The sequence below is a fragment of the Aspergillus udagawae genome, assembly GCF_001078395.1.
Source record: "Aspergillus udagawae IFM 46973 DNA, scaffold_7, whole genome shotgun sequence".
In the NCBI taxonomy this organism is placed as follows: Eukaryota; Fungi; Ascomycota; class Eurotiomycetes; order Eurotiales; family Aspergillaceae; genus Aspergillus; species Aspergillus udagawae.
Genome location: NW_025091270.1, coordinates 936,628 through 954,282, shown reverse-complemented (window position 1 = coordinate 954,282; position 17,655 = coordinate 936,628). Strand labels below are relative to the sequence as shown.

The 17,655-nt window shown below is 49.9% G+C and overlaps 6 protein-coding genes across 6 annotated transcripts; 5 read left to right on the top strand and 1 right to left on the bottom strand.

Moving 5' to 3' along the window:
- Positions 1-36: 36 nt before the first annotated feature.
- Aud_009016 (putative ABC multidrug transporter) lies at positions 37-4,643 on the top strand (the record flags this gene model as incomplete). Its single annotated transcript, XM_043293879.1, has 7 exons — positions 37-497; positions 571-1,897; positions 1,954-2,163; positions 2,221-2,830; positions 2,891-3,369; positions 3,426-4,216; positions 4,292-4,643. 7 exons carry the CDS (start codon positions 37-39, stop codon positions 4,641-4,643), a joined length of 4,230 nt encoding a protein of 1,409 aa, XP_043149814.1.
- An 880-nt stretch (positions 4,644-5,523) lies between these two features.
- On the top strand, positions 5,524-8,085 carry Aud_009015 (putative C6 transcription factor; the record flags this gene model as incomplete). The annotated part of the gene is made up of 4 exons (XM_043293878.1): positions 5,524-6,135; positions 6,192-7,805; positions 7,856-7,951; positions 8,002-8,085. The coding sequence occupies 4 exons, from the start codon at positions 5,524-5,526 to the stop codon at positions 8,083-8,085; spliced, it is 2,406 nt and encodes an 801-aa protein (XP_043149813.1).
- A 1,017-nt stretch (positions 8,086-9,102) lies between these two features.
- Positions 9,103-10,684, top strand: pgxB (putative extracellular exo-polygalacturonase; the record flags this gene model as incomplete). The annotated part of the gene is made up of 5 exons (XM_043293877.1): positions 9,103-9,441; positions 9,499-9,666; positions 9,726-9,899; positions 9,954-10,199; positions 10,250-10,684. The coding sequence occupies 5 exons, from the start codon at positions 9,103-9,105 to the stop codon at positions 10,682-10,684; spliced, it is 1,362 nt and encodes a 453-aa protein (XP_043149812.1).
- A 908-nt stretch (positions 10,685-11,592) lies between these two features.
- Aud_009013 (CobW domain protein) lies at positions 11,593-13,599 on the top strand (the record flags this gene model as incomplete). The annotated part of the gene is made up of 5 exons (XM_043293876.1): positions 11,593-11,769; positions 11,819-11,907; positions 11,957-12,247; positions 12,311-12,760; positions 12,816-13,599. 5 exons carry the CDS (start codon positions 11,593-11,595, stop codon positions 13,597-13,599), a joined length of 1,791 nt encoding a protein of 596 aa, XP_043149811.1.
- An 89-nt stretch (positions 13,600-13,688) lies between these two features.
- Aud_009012 (cytochrome P450) lies at positions 13,689-15,491 on the bottom strand (the record flags this gene model as incomplete). Its single annotated transcript, XM_043293875.1, has 4 exons — positions 13,689-14,303; positions 14,363-14,747; positions 14,801-15,246; positions 15,294-15,491. The coding sequence occupies 4 exons, from the start codon at positions 15,489-15,491 to the stop codon at positions 13,689-13,691; spliced, it is 1,644 nt and encodes a 547-aa protein (XP_043149810.1).
- Positions 15,492-16,392: 901 nt separating this feature from the next.
- Aud_009011 (SDR family oxidoreductase) lies at positions 16,393-17,496 on the top strand (the record flags this gene model as incomplete). Its single annotated transcript, XM_043293874.1, has 3 exons — positions 16,393-16,726; positions 16,777-17,170; positions 17,220-17,496. The coding sequence occupies 3 exons, from the start codon at positions 16,393-16,395 to the stop codon at positions 17,494-17,496; spliced, it is 1,005 nt and encodes a 334-aa protein (XP_043149809.1).
- Between the last annotated feature and the right edge of the window lie 159 nt (positions 17,497-17,655).

Genomic DNA, 17,655 nt, shown 5'->3' with positions numbered 1-17,655 from the left:
ACGACAAGGCCATTGAGCTCCAAAAGGTTGTCCGGCATGCCAGCCCACCTTCCCCAACACCTTGGTGGTACACCGATTGACCCCGCTCATGAAGTCGGAACTCAAACGGAGGTGACTTCAAGATCCCAGGTTGTTCCATCACGAGAGAATGAGGATGCCATTGCCGAGATTCATCGTACCCTGACAGCACGGAGTCACCAGGAAGTTCGTCCATATCCCGAGCCCCATTCGTCGTTCGACAACTTCTTGGAAGCAGAACTTCGAGCTGGAAGGAGAAAGTCGAGCCTCGGTGTCTGCTTCCAGTCAATAACAACATGGGGAGCTGGTGAAACTCACACGACTGTGAAGACGCTAGGAACAGCTCTGTGGCGTACGCTAACACTACGAGATGTCTATGAATGGATAATCCAACCCCTGTTTTCGCCTAGAAAGCCACAAGATGGACGCCCTCTTATTCGCGATTTTTCTGGCGTGGCTCGGACCGGAGAAATCATGCTGTAAGCGTTTACACCCTTTGTTGCTCGCATATGATCTTAAGAAGATTGAAAGGATAGCCTAATTTCCCCTTAGAGTTTTAGGCAGACCGGGAGCTGGGTGTTCAACGTTTCTTCGAACGGTTGCTGGCTACCATTCTTCATTCCTGGGGGTGACCGGGCATATCGATTACTCAGGCCTGACTTTGGAGGATGTCATGAAGTACTACCGCGGCGAGGTGATCTATGTGCCGGAGGACGATGCGCATTTTCCCACTCTCAACGTCCGGCAAACACTGGAATTTGCTCTTCAGAGTAAGTCGCCCAAGAGGTATCGCGAGCGAATCCCGCGATATCTCGAGATCTACGGCAGGGTTTTCGGTATGTCCCATACCATGAAGACCCTCGTGGGGAACGAGTATATTCGTGGTGTGTCTGGAGGAGAACGAAAACGAGTCTCTATCATTGAGTCACTTGCAACCGATTCCTCAGTCATGTGCTGGGATAACTCTACTAGGGGCCTAGATGCTTCGTCGGCGCTGGACTACGTCCGCAGTCTTCGGATTATGACTGACACATGCGGAAAGGCAACCCTACTGACCTTGTACCAAGCGTCTGACGCAATTTTTGATTTGGTTGATAAGGTTCTGCTTATTGACGAAGGGCGAATGCTCTATCAGGGTCCAGCGTATGAAGCGAAAGCGTACTTTGAGAAGCTGGGCTACCAATGTGCGGAAATGCAAACCGTATCCGATTTTCTGACCAGCATTACAATCCCTGAGCGACGGAGGTTCCGGCCTGGTTGGGAAAACCGCGCCCCGAAGGGAGCAATTGAGCTAGAGGATGCGTTTCGAAAAAGTGCGCCTTTCCATCGAATACTGGAAGACATTCGGAACTATGAGGAAAAGCAGGCTGGCGTCCAAGGATTGAGAACATCGCAATCAGATCTCGATTGTGGGAGCCTGAAGGAATCCAAGGGCACGATACAAACCGAAAAGTCTCGCTTTGTCTCCCCCAAGTCTCCGTATACCATCTCCCTGTTTCGGCAAGTGGTTTTGTGTGGAAAGCGGCAGATGTGGCAGGTGAAAGGCCATATTTCGCCATTATTGATCAAGCTCATTTCATGTGTGATTTATGGTCTGCTGATTGGCTCAATGTTCTATGAGCTACCAGAGAACACTGATGGCATGTACTCACGTGGAGGGGTGATATTCTACTCCTCTATTTTGCTAGCTTGGCTTCAAATGTCCGAGCTAGAAGAAGCAATGCAAGGCCGGGATATACTCAGTCGCCAAAAGAAGTTTGCCTTCGTACGACCAAGCGCTGTATGCCTGGCTAGGGTTCTTGTGGACCTTGTTCTGGTCTTCGTTCTCGTGCTCCTGTTTCTGATTGTTGTCTACTTTCTGGCTGGGCTGAAAGCAAGTGTATGTGTTCCATGCAGATGTCTTGTTGCACAATCCACTAAGACCTGAATCTCTAGGCGGGATCCTTCTGGGTTGATTTTCTCTTCATTTACCTGTGCACAATCTGTCTGACTGCCCAGTTCCGGCTATTTGCTGCTGCATCATCGAACTTCGAGGTCGCATTGCGCTACAGCGGGGTCTCTGTGCTGTTTTGCATTGTCTTTGGCGGCTATGTGCTTTCTGTGGACAACATGATGAATAACGTTCCTTGGGTAGGGTGGATAGCGGTAAGCAACATCCGGAATAGCCTTTCGAGGCGATAATGAAGGGCTAATGAAAACTAGTACACTACGCCGGCGCTATACACATACGAAGCAATGATGGCGGCAGAGTTTCATAACACCAAATTCCCATGTGCGCCGGGCGCAGTTGTACCTTCAGGGTACACCTACAATGATGTTGCTTATCAAACTTGCGGTATTTCTGGTAGCCAGCCAGGGACAACTACAGTTGATGGCGATCATTATTTGGCCTTGCATTACGGTTTCTATTACCGGAATGTGTGGCGCAACTTTGGGATCCTATGCCTTTTTACGCTTGTTTACATTGCCGCTACATGCTGGCTGAGTGAAGCCCTTGACCGGGAGCCAGGCAGTACCGGGCCAATCCAATACCGTAAGCGTGCCAAAATCAGCCAAGGCAATTTCAAGAAAAGCCAGGACGAAGAGGACGGTCCTGTACGGAGTCTTGGAGATGCCCCACCCCCAGCCCAGTCTTGCCAACAGCCAGTTCAAGCTGTCAAAGGTACTTCTTCAACTTTTACGTGGGAGAACCTTGAACTCGAAGTCCAATGTGAGAAAGAGACTCGGAAGCTGTTGGACAACGTGAATGGCTACTGCAGACCAGGGACACTGACGGCTCTCGTGGGAGCCTCTGGGGCTGGTAAATCAACTTGTAAGATACCGCGCACCTGCTTTCTCACTCGTGTTTAACGAATTGCTGACATTATTGAAGTATTGACTGTTCTCACGCAAAGACAAGCATCAGGAACATTGTCTGGCACCATGAGCGTGGACGGACGTCCTGTTGACGAGTCTTTCAAACGCAATATCGGATATTGCCAACAGATGGATGTTCATGACGAAACTAGCACTATTCGAGAAGCTCTTGAGTTTTCCGCACTGCTTCGTCAGCCTGTATATGTCCGGAAACAAGATAAGCTCTCTTACGTGGATACCGTCTTGCATACCCTTGAACTCGTTGACTTCCAGGACGCCATTATCGGATCTTTGGATATCGAGAAGAAAAAGAGGGTCACTATCGGAGTGGAGCTCTGTGCAAAACCTGGGCTGCTCTGTGTTTTAGATGAACCCACCAGTGGGCTCGACAGTCAAGGCGCATCGAGCATTGTGTCTCTTCTGAGGCGCCTGGCCGACCAGGGACTAGCCGTCCTTTGCACCATCCATCAAGCAAACCAAGAGCAATTTGAACAAGTGAGCCTCAACAAGCCATGTCACTTGTGGTCACCGGTGGTTGCTAACTTCATTAGTTTGACAGAGTCTTGGCCCTCAGCCCCGGCGGACGAACTTACTATTTCGGTGAAATCGGAAGATCCGGTCGTTGCATTCTTGATTATTTCACAAAGTATGGCGACCAGCCCAAGCAGATCACCAACGCAGCAGACTACTTGATTGAAGTTGTTGTCGGGGGCATGAAGGATACTGGCTATAAGGTGGACTGGGCGGACGTATGGAATCGATCCGCTGAGGCTGACGCCCTCAAAAAGGAGATTTCCAACATCCACAGGGAGCGGTCGCAGAATACTGTGTCATGTGGCAGCACAACGCAGAGTTATTCTATGCCGCCCCTGTATTGTCAGATTAGCCTTCTGACGCAGCGCACGCTTCGACAGTACTGGCGGAGCCCTGAATACCCCTATTCGCGGCTTTACGCATCGTTCTTCCATGCCCTGATCAACGGATTGACGTATTTACACGTTGGAAACAGCTCTACAGACCTGCAATCGAAAGCATTCTCCTGTTTTCTGGTTCTGATGCTGGTGCCGGAGTTCATCAATGCCATTTCGATGCGATTCATTTTGAACCGTGATATCTGGAAAACCCGGGAAGGACCCAGTGGAGTGTATTCCTGGGTTGCATTTTGCACCGCGCAGATAATCTCGGAAATACCACTCGCGATAATCAGCGGAGTGGTATTCTACGTGTTGTATTACTTCCTCGTCGGGCTTCCTCTGGGGTTCGCAGCTGGTTATACGTTCTTGATGTTCTTCCTTTTCTTTCTTTTCGCTACGTCTTGGGGTCAATGGATCGCCGCATTGAGGTGAGTGTCCCGGATCAGTTTACCGTCTGGGAGCGGGAGACGAAAAGAAGCACGGGCAGTCTGACAACTATTTAGCGCGGATTCAATGGTGGCTGCTACCCTTATGCCATTTTTCATCATCATGTGCGAGCTGTTCAATGGAATATTGCAGCCACACAAGAACATGCCTGTTTTCTGGAAGTACACGATGTACTATGTCACGCCGTTCACTTACTGGATAGGTGGTGTATTAACGTCTGTTCTACGTGGTATGCCCGTGATCTGCAGTCAAGATGAATTGGTTATTTTCGAGAGCCCACTCAACATGACGTGCGGACAGTATGCGATGCCCTGGTTGTCCAGTAGGGGCAGCGGCTATCTCTCAAATCCGGATGGTCGTGGCCACTGCGGATACTGCAAGTACAGTCGAGGTGACGATGTGAGTTAGTTTTGGTAGTGAATGTAAGGAAAGGTCGCTAACTCCATCAGTATCTCTCAGAGATTGGCCTAGATGAGTCCAAAATCTGGCCTTATCTCGGTATTTTCACGGCATTTGTCATTTCAAATTACCTCATGGTCTATGTACTTGTTTATGTGCGCTCGGTTATGAAGCCCTTGTGGCGTTAACAGCGGAGGGAATGCACTGTCTTCTGTCAATAGGATTATTTCCGACTGCTTCGTTCCTGCGAGGGCACTTGTCAGAATGGGCGTCTTTCCTGGCTTTGTCATTTTGGGTATAGCATTGTATAGCGAAACAGAGTATATCTATGGAACATTGTCTTGAAAGTGATATTGAATTCACTCGCGCTGCCAATTCATAGTACGAGGAGTAAAGCCCAGCTGGAGACTGGTAACTTGATTGTTTGACTAATCTATTAGATATGATTTGACTGGTCGAAGAAGGAACATTGTCCTGCTCAGGACGAACAATCTCATATTAACCGTAAAATATGATGGCGACAGTGCTGAGCCTAAAATCCGAAGACGGAGTTTACTGCTAGAATAGGCATGTCCGAAGCTAATGCCGACTCCCGGTAACTACTGCATTCAGTAACGCCGAGACAAGCGACAATAATCCCCGACTTCCTTCGCACTCAGCATTACAGGCGTGACCATCAGAACAGTCAAAATCTGGTCAGACTGAGTCATCGTTAGGGGTACAGAGTCGATCAGATAAGCCTTCGGTGGGTCTAGAATCCATAACTGTTGGACATTAGCAGTTATCTAACATCAGCGACCGTTGAATGGCCCTGAGCTGAGCACCGCCGCGAAAACCACGCCTGCGGGGTCATAAGCCATTGAAGTACTGATTTCCTCGCCATTCAAAGATGGACGACGATCAGGAGTCGCCACCTCATATAGAGCACTCAAGGTCATCGCCCAAATCCGCAGCACGTCGGCGCAGACCACCGCTATCATGCACCGTGTGCAGACGGCGAAAGCTCAAATGTGATCGAGCATTGCCATGCAGCCAATGCATCAAGTCCAAGACTGCAGATCAGTGCATCTATGTAGGACCTCAGGCTGGCTCGCTATCAAGCTTCCGGCGCGCTGAAGACCGAGATACGACTGTCAATGACCGTGCTCGGGCGTCCACAGATCGCGATCATCGCGGCAGCCCTGTTTATAGTGGTGTTTATGTTTTCGACTCTAAGCACCGCCCTTTTCCGACCCGAGTTGCAAAGCCTAAAAGTCGCTCTGATGAGATGCAAGAGCTGCGTAACCGAGTCCTGACACTAGAAAATGCACTGGTAAAAGCCAGTTCGATTCAAACCCCAGAGACCCTGGCCTCGATCGTCTCAGAATCGGGACCGCGTACAACAGGAGACGAACGCTATCTCAGCGAAGACATCCGATCTCTCCCATGGGCATTTTTTCGGGGGAAAAAGACTAACACTAGGTACTGTGGTCGCTCGCACTCTATGCTAGCCCTTTCATTCGTAAGTTGCTAGCATCCTGTCGCTTGGTGGACTCCTCCGGGCTAAGTTCTTTGTAGTTTCGGGATGTGGTTGATTTCTTGAGGCAACGCAAATCCAAGCATAAGAAAGATTCATTGAAGCAATTTCAGAAAGAAATGTGGCTCAAGCAAAGACAAGAACCGCAGCAATGTGTGCGTCAGGAGCAGGCTTCTTCTTTTGTGGACCTGCTTCCTCCTCGCCAAGTTGCTGATGAGCTAGTCCATTTGTACTTGTCCAATTTTGAAACCACATATCGCATCCTGCATATACCAACCTTTCTTAAGCAGTACGAAGATTACTGGACTGCACCCCAGAACCCTGATATGGTTTTCTTGGCCAAGCTTTTGCTTTTAATGGCCGCTAGCAGTTGTTTTTACAGCCCAACAACGAAGATCAACGGCAAAGATTCACTTGCGAGTACTGCAATACATTGGATTGAAGCAGTCCAGACATGGAGCACAACGTCATGTGCGACTCGGAACACCAACTTTGATATGTTGCAAGTCCACTGTCTGTCGTTGACTGCGCGCCAAGCGAACGCTTTTGATGGGGATACCATTTGGATATCATCTGGCTTGTTGATACGATCAGCCATGACCATGGGATTACACCGTAACCCGTCGCGCTTTCAGAAGCTGTCTAGATTCTGGGCAGAATTGCGCCGCCGTTTGTGGGCTACCATACTGGAGTTAGACCTACAGTCGTCGATGGATGGAGGGATGCCGCCGACGATTGACCTGGAGGAGTACGATTGCGATCCACCGTCCAACTATGATGACGCAGATCTGATCGAAAATATGTCGGAAGATCCGCCTCCAAAAAGTCCCGGCATCCTCACTCGGAGCAGCTTTCAGGTTCTACTTTCGCGTACATTGCCCGTGCGAGTACACATAGCAAAGCTCGTCAATCGCCTGAGATTCACAATTTCGTATGACGAGGCTCTGAGCTTGAGCGAGGAGCTCATGCAGTCTCTGAATGATGCTTTGGATTTGTTCCCAAGCGACAGATCTCTGTCGCATATCCCCGGCGTTGAGAATCCCGCATTCACCAGGTCGTATTTCATTTTCCTAATACGAAGGCATCTCCTAGCCCTCCATCGCCCTTTTTGCCTCAGTATCATGCAAACTCCCAAATTTTCCTACTCACGAAAGATTTGCCTCGACTCGGCGCTGGATATGCTCTCCTTGCTGGAGGCCCCTCTTGACGTTGCTGAAGCAGGGCCCCATCCTCATCTTGGACATTTGACCGGCGGAATGTTCCGTGAAGAGCTATTCCATGCGGCGACAATGGTGTGCGTGGAGCTAGTTCTGCAGGCTGACGAGTGTTCGCGGTCAAAGTCCATGCTCCAAGGCCAAAATAGCCTCTTGGATTCCCTCCACGACATGGCGGAATCCCAGCAGGCGGTCATGGTACATGCCGTTGAAAATGCCATCAAACTCTTCGGCAGTCGCATCGGACCAGGAGGAAGGGGTTGTAAGCCATATGTCTTCCTGAGTATCACGCTTGCATCTGTCAAGGCGCGATTGAAAGGGGAGGATTCCTTCAAGACTATGGATCAAGCTGGTACAAACGCCATCAGAGACTGCCATTTACTGATGAGCGGAGTGCCTTGGGCCGATGTACGCAAGCAAGATGAAAACAGCACGAAGGACGTGAGTGATTGCAGCTGCCCATCAGCGGCTATTCGCTAATTCAGGACTAGGCCAGTATTTCAACGCCCGGGCTCACCGCGGGTACGCCACTTGATCTGCCCTTTGATCCTATGGCATTCGTCCCTAGCTCCATGGAGGACATTTCGGTAAGACTCTGTGGCAGATGATTGAGTCAACCTAGAAGCTGACAAACTAGCCGTTGGACTTTGGAACCCTTTTCGACATGACCGACTATGGAGCTTCGGAAATTTGGAATAACGATTTCTTCTCAGGGCTTTGAGCAACTAGCGTGCATGAGGCAAGGCGTTCGACGAAATAAGGAGTTAACTTGCGATCTTCCACTGGCAAATCTCCAACTAGCTTAATGTACAAAGATCTCTGGGTTTGCCCCCATTTATAGACGAAACAGAGCCTTCTTCGCCTGTGAAAGCAACCATTCATCTCGGCAGGGGAAGCCACAGGTGCTCCGATACCGAGTATAAACGCTGGGAAATCCTAGGTTCCAGCAGCTTTTATACACCGTCGAGTTCTGCATATCTTGCGTTCGATAGAGTCATTGCCAAACCCGGACCCTGGAGCTATGTCGTAAGTTCATCACAAAAAACATTCTTCATCAACATTGATGATATCATCATAAATGATGAAATGTCGTACAGCTGTACAACACACTGGGGTTGAATCATATCCAAGCAGAAAGGCGTGTGGGTTCTGATTGTGACACTCGCTATCGCAGTCTCCGCCGGGGCTCCAGCAGGTAGAGCGACTGCGACGTAATTTGATGGTATTCTCTGCCCTCCGTATGCGCTCTAATGAATCAATTATAAGAATATCATGATTCAGGAGATGATGTAATCGTCTCTGTACAATATGCTTGTTTCATGCTACACGTGCACCTTCATTGGTGGAACTTTTTGGCTGATTCCTGTACCCCAGCGGAGGAAATATCGCGCAGAATACGAGCGCTCGACGGTTGAAGTAATTAGCTTGTGTTTGAGTCAGTGTCTCCAAGTCTCCCCGCATAAACGTGGAGAAGAATCAAACGACTTTTCCCTGACCGTCGCAATGGACGACTTCTATAGGCGGATAAACTCTATCCTTGCGTCTGATTAGGCAGTCCCTCTAGCTCGTAATCCGGGGAAAGCCAAGCACTGGAGAAGATTGACAGAAGGCCTGTGCACTGGCAACTCAGCGGAACATCTCTCTATAAGAGAGTCAGCATGGGCATTGGAGTGCGACTGCCAGCTCAATTGGACTGTCACTAGTCGTACGCATATTATAGCGCGACACCGAGCTCACCATGAAGTTTCTCGCTCTTGCAGCGCTCTTTGCGAGCGCAGTCAGCTCAATTGCAGTTGATGGCCTCATCCCTGGCGCAAATGTCATTCCTGCTAACGACGTGGTAACCTTGAAGAAGATTGGGGCTCTCCATCACAAGCACCCCCACCGTCGCACAGTGATCATCCGCCCCTCTAGCAGTGATACAGACGATGTCTCTGCCGACTTCCTGTGGGGCATCAAGAAGGCCAACCGTGGGGGAAGGCTGTTGCTGCAGAAGGGGAAGAAGTATATCATCGGCAAGAAGCTCGATCTGACCTTCCTGAAGGATATCGAGGTTCAATTGGACGGAGAACTAAAGGTATTTTAGCCTGAGATCTCACACCCAGCCCCTAGCTGCTGCTAATACACTAGAAAGTTCACCAACGATGTGCCCTACTGGCAAGCAAACAATTTCTATTACGACTTCCAGAAGTCCATCAGCTTCTGGCGCTGGGGTGGTCAGGACATCAAGATCTTTGGTTCTGGGATCATGAACGGCAACGGACAGCGCTGGTACAACGAGTTTGCCGGACAAGAGATTCTGGTAAGTATGCCTGGAAGCTTGTCAGTGCCTCTGGCACAGAGTTGTACTGACAGGTCTAGGATCCCAAAAACAAGTACTATCGGCCCATCCTCTTTGTGAGTGAGAATGCCACCCGACTCTCGGTCGAAGGCATTACGCAGCTCAACTCTCCCTGCTGGAACAACTTCTTCGTTCGCACCAAGGACGTCTCATTCGACAATGTTTTCATACACGCCTATTCGACCAATGCATCGGTGGGTTTCCGTTTGCCTGTGGAAGCAGAAGATAAACTAACGGTGATAAAATAGGCGCTCCCCAAGAACACCGATGGCTTCGACACGCTCAACGTCGATGGACTGACTGTCACCAACACTCGGGTTGATATCGGTGATGATTGCTTCTCACCGAAGCCCAACACTACCAATGTCTATGTGAAGAATCTCTGGTGTAATGGCACACATGGGGCGTCGATGGGGAGTATCGGCCAGTACCCCGGAGTCATGGATATCATCGAGAATGTCTGGATTGAAAACGTAACCCTGCTGAACGGTCAGGTAAGCAATGCTCCTCCTCCCTTCTTGGGGTCATTTCCTAACTCTATCAGAACGGTGCTCGTCTCAAGGCATGGGCTGGTCCCAATGTGGGCTACGGCCGCATCAACAACGTCACTTACAAGAACATCCGCGTCGAGAACACCGACAGCCCTATCGTCCTGGATCAGTGCTACTTTAACATAAACGCGACACAGTGTGCTGCCTACCCTTCACGCGTGAATTTCACAAACATTGTCTTTGAGAATATCTATGGAACCTCGTCTGGGAAACAGGGCAAGGTCGTGGCTGATCTGACCTGCTCGCCTAATGCGGTGTGTTCTGGGATCCATCTTAAGAACATTCACCTAACCAGTCCTGCGGGGAGCCCGCCAGTAATTATCTGTGATGGAATTCAGGGGGACATTGGAGTTGAATGCCAGTCGTCAACAAAATCGACGACGAAGCGCTCGGTTGGCTCGGCCAGGAACCTGAAAAATAAGGCATGAGTGTTTGCAGACGTAAATAGTGCATAGAAAGACTTGGCTCAAGTCATCTGTTTCACTCCCATCTGGTATGATTCATAACCGGATTGTCACTTCAGGCACTTTGCACTAGTAGGAGCTGCTTCTCTAAAGCGATGGATACTCAAACTCAACAAAGAAGACAAGGTCATGTTCTATCACAATATAACTTGTACCCTCGGGATTTGGCTTCATGTCCAGCCCAACTCCCTCCACTTGTGCCTTATAATCAACAGAGAACTCGACCTGAAAAATGTCACTCCATCTCCTTCCCCGAGCAAAGAGTATATGGAACGTTGCAATGTTTTGATAGCACTTTTGGAAGGGGAGAAGCATAGGTGGGAGCGGAGAACGAAGAGTTTGTTCATTCCTTGTAGTATTCCTAACCCCTGTCCCCCTTGATACAGATAATAGATCCATCATTTCAGAATATATATATTTATTCTGCTTGAGTAACCAGAAAAATTAAAATCGTCCGAAGAAGAACATGAGAAGTTCGAGTCCATCCTGAGGTGCATGCTTAAAGTGAAGGCCGGATATATACCCTAATACATATGGAACAAGTATACACCCAATTAAAAATGAGTATACCAGAGATACCCAACAATCCTCAAGCACTCAGAGATCTACAGAACAGTAATCTTACAGATGTATGGATCGTCGAATCAGATTGCAGTCAATTTGGCATCTCAGTGTGCGTGAGGACCTTGGGCCCAACCCAGGTACCTTGGGAGTTCCCAGGTGAAATAGACTCATGCTATAGCTTCGACGACGCAACCAGTAATAGCTCTTTGATTAATGATGGAGGATGATTTGAGGCACTAAAGATGAACCTTGGGGGTTAATTGCAGGCATGTCGCTAGCTTAGGATATAAAATTGTAGCCTTCCCACTATGCTGTGGGAGTCGTCAAATTCCATTCCACACTCTCGTTCAAGGGACAGTTTGACTTCCAACAAGATGGTCATCAACTCAGGAACCGACTCTCTCTCCTATCCCGCTCCTGCTCAGCCGGGGGCTCAGGAGAAGCCGACGAGGCAGATCCCAGTGACGCTCCTTTCGGGGTTCCTTGTAAGGGTCACCCGCAAGATTACCGTGACATCAGCTGAGAGCAGAGTAGGGTAGCGGCAAGACAACGCTTCTCGAGCATATCCTTCAGTCGCCAGACCATGGGCTGCGCATTGCTGTTGTGGTTAATGATATGAGCAAGTATGGGTGCCTCGCTATCGGGAAATATTGATGCTTACCAGCAATACAGGCTGAACATTGATGCTGCGTTGATCACTCATCACAAGGTTTCCCAGACGAAAGAAAAGCTCATTCAGCTCCAGAATGGATGTATCTGCTGTACGCTGCGTGGGGACTTGCTGTCAGAACTTGCTCATCTCGCGCGCCAAAAGGAAGTGCAGTACGTTGTCATTGAGAGCACGGGCATTAGTGAGCCGATGCAAGTAGCGGAAACGTTCACCGCGGAGTTCAGCAGTGCAATGTTGCGGGCGGACGAGGAGATGATGGTGGATGAGGAAAGCCGCAAGGTCCTGACAGAGATGTAAGCTCACCCACCTTTCCAATGCTCGTCCTCTGGCTGGTTTTCGGGTTCTGACAGCAGCAGTGTCAATCTAGGAGGCCTTCACACACTGGCGAGACTCGATACCACGGTGACCGTTGTCGATGCATTCAATCTTCTTTCCAACTTTGACACCGCCGAGTTCCTGTCCGATCGATACGGATCCAAAGAGATTATCCCAGATGATGAGCGTACCATCTCAGACCTCATGGTGGACCAGATTGAGTTCGCAGATGTTCTCATCATCAACAAGATTGAGACTGTGGACGAGAATACCCGAACAAGGATCAGGAGATTGTTAAAGACGCTCAACCCCGATGCCAAAGTTCTGGAAACGAGCTACTCCCGTGTCGATGTAAAAGAGATTCTGGACACGGGAAGGTTCGATTTCATCAAGGCTGCTTCGGGGGCCGGTTGGTTGCGCAGCCTGCATGAAATGACAGTCCAGAATACTGGGAATGGGCAGAGAATGGCCCCGAAGCCGGAAACCTTAGAGTTTGTCTCCCCTGCTCTACGTCCAACACCAAAGAAGGTATACTGACTTGAGCAGGTACGGGATCAACAACTTTGTGTATACAGCTCGCCGTCCCTTTCATCCTCGTCGCCTCTTCTCGCTTCTTCACGATAAGTTTATCCTGCTGCAAAACAATGAAGCTGAGGAAGAGGATGAAAAGGACAATGCAGACGAAGGAGAAGACGAGGAAGAAGACGACAATATGGAAGTAGACGAAGACGGAGACGAAGACGAGAGTGATGACGAAAGTATCTCCGACTTTGACCAACCAGACCCGTCCGCGATCCTGCAGAACAAGCGCAACCATCCCGTGTTCGGCTCTGTTCTTCGCTCCAAAGGATTCTTCTGGCTGGCTACACGGCCCTTCCAATTCGGAGAATGGAGCCAAGCGGGTGGCATGCTGACGATTGGTTGCGGGGGGCCCTGGTTCGCAGAAGTGCCAGACGAGGCATGGCCCGAGGATCCAGACGTCCGGAAATCCATTGAGAATGATTTCCAACAGCCATGGGGAGACCGAAGACAAGAGATCGTATTCATCGGCGATGGAATCAGCACTGAATTGATAACAAAATTGCTGGATGAATGTCTGGTGGATGACGAGGACATGAGCCGGTGGGCAAAGATCATGAAGAACAAGACACTGTCTTACCGGGTAAAAGAGGAGAAGCTGGGAAAGCTGTGGGAAGATGGCTGGGAGGCATGGCCTGAGTTTGGCATTGTGGATGAGGATGAGGAGGACAACAACGAGGGAGGGAAGAAGAAGCACAAACACCACACCAGCGAGTACCTGGGGCATGCCCACTCATACTCCCACAAATAACCACAGTAACTAGATTTGTCATTCTAAAGGTGCACTAGGCAAAAGTTTCATCAAATTCGTATCACATTAATATTCAAAAAGCTTCAGAATCACCATTCATCCACCCGGCTCATTTTCAAATGCATTCCCTCCACAGGCTTGGTCGTCACAGCGCCAGCAATATGAATTTCCTGCTTAGGATCCTGCATCTCAAACTTGAACCGCCCGACAACACCAGCGACCGCACAGCGCAATTCGGCTCGAGCAAAATCCTTTCCGATACAGGACCGCTGGCCATGCAAGAAAGTGATTTGCGCATAGTTTGTCGACGCACCACCATTGTGGTTGACGACCTCTTGGCCGTTCTTGTCGGTATCGATCCAGCGTTCTGGCACGAACCTCTCCCCATTGTCCCCCCAGAATTCAGGACTGCGGTTGATGGCGTACGGACAGATGATGATGCGAGTGCCTTTGGGAACGTGCTTGCCTGCTATGGTGGTATCGCGGACGGCTTCGCGGATTGTGATGGGGACGGTGGGATAAAGACGAAGGACTTCCTGGCAGACACCGTTGAGAAGAGGCATTGATTCGAGATCGCTCCAGGTGATAGGGTGGTCACCAGACGGGATATGCTCCCGAATCTCCGCCCGCAGACGCTCCTGGACGTCGGGGTGCAGGGTGAGAAGGTAGCAGGCCCAGGTGAGTGCGCTGGCGGTCGTCTCATGCTGTTCACATTAGCTGAATGATTTTCCAAGTGAGTCTAGGGATGCTAAACAGAACATACACCGGCCGCCAGAAAGGTCAGCATTTGATCAACTAGTTCGTCGTCCGTAAAATCCCCACCCACCATCATGGTTCCTAGGATGTCTGCCTCCAGCTCCTTGGCGGTCATCTTGCTGGAAGCAATGGTCTTCCTCTTCTCACGAACAATGTCCTTACATAGATCACGCAGGAAACCGGTTTCCGTATCAATCACCTTGTTCAGGCGCCAGGGTAGTCGTCGGGCAAACCATTGCGGAAGAATAAAGTTGATGGCGAGGAAGGCCATCTTCTCCTTTGTTGGTTCCAGAATAGCAAGGAAGCTGTCGGCAACTTTGTTTTCTGGGTTGTGCAGGGTACGAAAGTCTCTACCCATGGCCGCCGGACCGATGATATCAAGAGTGAGACGGCTGGGTAAGCTTTAGCGAACATGAAGGAAGGAAAATGGAAACCATGACCTTACCTCGCCCACACGCTCATTTCGACCTTACCCACACCATCCTCCGGACTAGTTCCTTCCATTGGATTCTGCCGGATCTCCTTCTCCAGTTCATCAAGAAAGAGGCCGGTCTTCTCCCACATCAAGGAGTACAATGAGCGAATGTTCTTGATGTTGAAGGCCGGGGTCAAGGCCTTGCGCTGCTTCTTATGCGCGGCGCCCTCAGACAAGATCAAGCCGAAGCCAATGATCCGAGCGAGGAACTCGCGGGCGCGCCATGGTTTCTCGAAGTCGTAGGTGTTGGTGCTCATGATGTCCAAAAGAGCCTGGTGATTGGTAGGCAATAGGTGGCTACGGTTGAATACATCTCGGAAATGGATCAGGCCTTCGTTGGGGATTGTTGTCATCCATTGCAAGGGAAGACGACCACGAGGGTTATCAAAGATGACTTTTCCATTTATAAATGTGCCCTACTTGATGTTATTAAAGATTGCGGCACGCAAGGTCTTGAGCTTACCTTGACGGTTGGCAGATGACGATTTGGCGTGACGAAGAAAGGATAAATGATGAGATCCCAGAATACTTTCAGGGCCAAATTGACACCGACCGCCCCTAGGCAGACCGAACGAAAAGAATACTCATTCAAGACAGAGCGCTGCAGCAAATACCCCTCAGCCAGGGAGATAGAGACAATAGCCAGCAACATGTCAGCCATGTTGCTAGCACTCTTGGGGAATAATCACTCGGAAGCAGAAGAATGATCAAAGTCAAGAAGAGGACGAGCACACAGACTGCCGAAGGTAAGAACTGACAATCGGCTAATTTTGGACCGGTATAGAAGAGATCTTCCTTCGTCGTCTGCTTTTACTGCATCACTAAGTTTATATGCAAGGGATCAGCCAAGATGGAGCTAGCATAATCAATGACCCCACGGGGATCGGTAGAGTGGAAGCGAAGCGGCTATGCGGCCTCGGCTTGGGCGTTCATATGACGTTTCGATATTTTGCATGAGATGATACCTTTGAACCGACCAGAATATATCTGCCTGAGCCTGACTGTCTGTCAATCCATGTCAGAGAGGTCCAAAAAGGCCAGAACGTTGAGGATCAGAAGATGATCATCGCACCCATGTGAATCCCAACATTTTACAACACGCCCCTATTTCTGAGATCGGATAGCTTTGCGGGCTCGTTTAGTTTATTGATCGGCTAGAATTGGCGCTACCCATGGGTCAAGCCACAGAACCCCACGTTTTAGCCCTGATATTTAGCGAACTAGATGGCTTTAGAGATCACCAAAAATGTACAGAGAGCATCGCAACGATTTCCTAATCTGGACAAGCGGAAGACTGTTGCATCATCGGCCTCGCAACGCCCTCCCTTCTGTTTTCAAGAGGATGCCTTCATGGGCATTATCTTGTGGATAACCTCGTGGAACAATTGGATCTGCACCAAGCTACGCATGTGCCTCGGTACGATGAGGGACAACTTGTATATGATCTGACATGATTCTTAAGGAGCGCAGCAAGATGCCACATATACATCGCATAGGGCACTCATTCTAATTTTTGTCTTTCTTTCTTCATTCTGAATAGCTTCAACTAGTTCCACTGCAACATGTCATTAGACAGCGCTCTCAATATGGCACGGCAATACGCCCAGTCGAGCCTCGCGCAGCTACCTGAACCCGCGCAGAATGCTCTCCTGAATCCTCTCGTCCAAAAGGCACTCACAGTTGCGCTGGTCTACGGTGCTCTGCGGCAGACTAACCGCGTGTTTTCGCGATGGTCGATGAACAACTGGCAGACCGCGCATCCGTGGCAGGGCGATCGCGAGCTCGTTCTGGTTTCCGGAGGGTGCAGCGGCATCGGCAAGCAGATCATGGAGGATTTGGCCAGTCAAGGAATCCGGGTGGTTATTTTGGACATCAACGAGCCCAATTTCCAACTGCGTAAGAGACATCGCTTCCCTCAGAATGCGCCATAGACTAACGAAACAAAGCCCGCAATGTACATTTCTTCAAGGCCGACATCACCAACTCGGAGAGTATTAAAGCTGTGGCTGGGCAGATTCGCCAGAAACTGGGCGATCCCACTGTGCTGGTGAACAATGCAGGCGTGGGGCACGACGGCACCATTCTTGAGGAGCCTGAGGCCAAGATCCGGCAGACTTTCGAGGTCAACACCATCTCGCATTTCCTGATGGTGCGAGAGTTTTTGCCTAGCATGATCCGCCAGAACCATGGCCATGTTATCACGATTGCCAGTATGGCCAGTTTTGTTGCACTGGGGGAGATGGTGGATTACTGCTGCTCCAAGGCCAGTGCGCTAGCCTTCCACGAGGGATTGACGCAAGAGTTGCGGTATTGGTATCAGGCAAAGAAAGTTCGCACCAGGTATGAGGCTACGTTCGACTTGACAAGCGTTGTACTGACCGAATGGAAGTGTCATCCACCCACTGTGGGTTCGTACGCCTATGATTCAGCAGTTGACCGAGGCGGGAAACCAATTCAAGCAACCCGTGATGACGCCCCAGGTGGTTTCGGATGCAGTGGTAAAGCAGATCCTCACACAGAGCAGCGGGCAAGTCATTCTTCCGACTTCCCATTCCGCTGCCAGCATGGTGCGAGCATTCCCTCAGTGGTTCCAAGAGACTGTGCGTGGGATAGCCTCGGGGTCATTGAGGAGACTTCGGGAGTTGCAAGCTGCTCAGAAGATATAATTACACGGTATATAGACAGACTATCTATCCTGCGAGTGTTGAATGTCGTATATGACTATGTTAAGATGGAAAATGGTGCACATAATTCTATCTGGCTGAATTACTGTAAGAGAGACTTATTCAGTTGATGTAGACTAATGATGGTTCGAGAACAGCCAG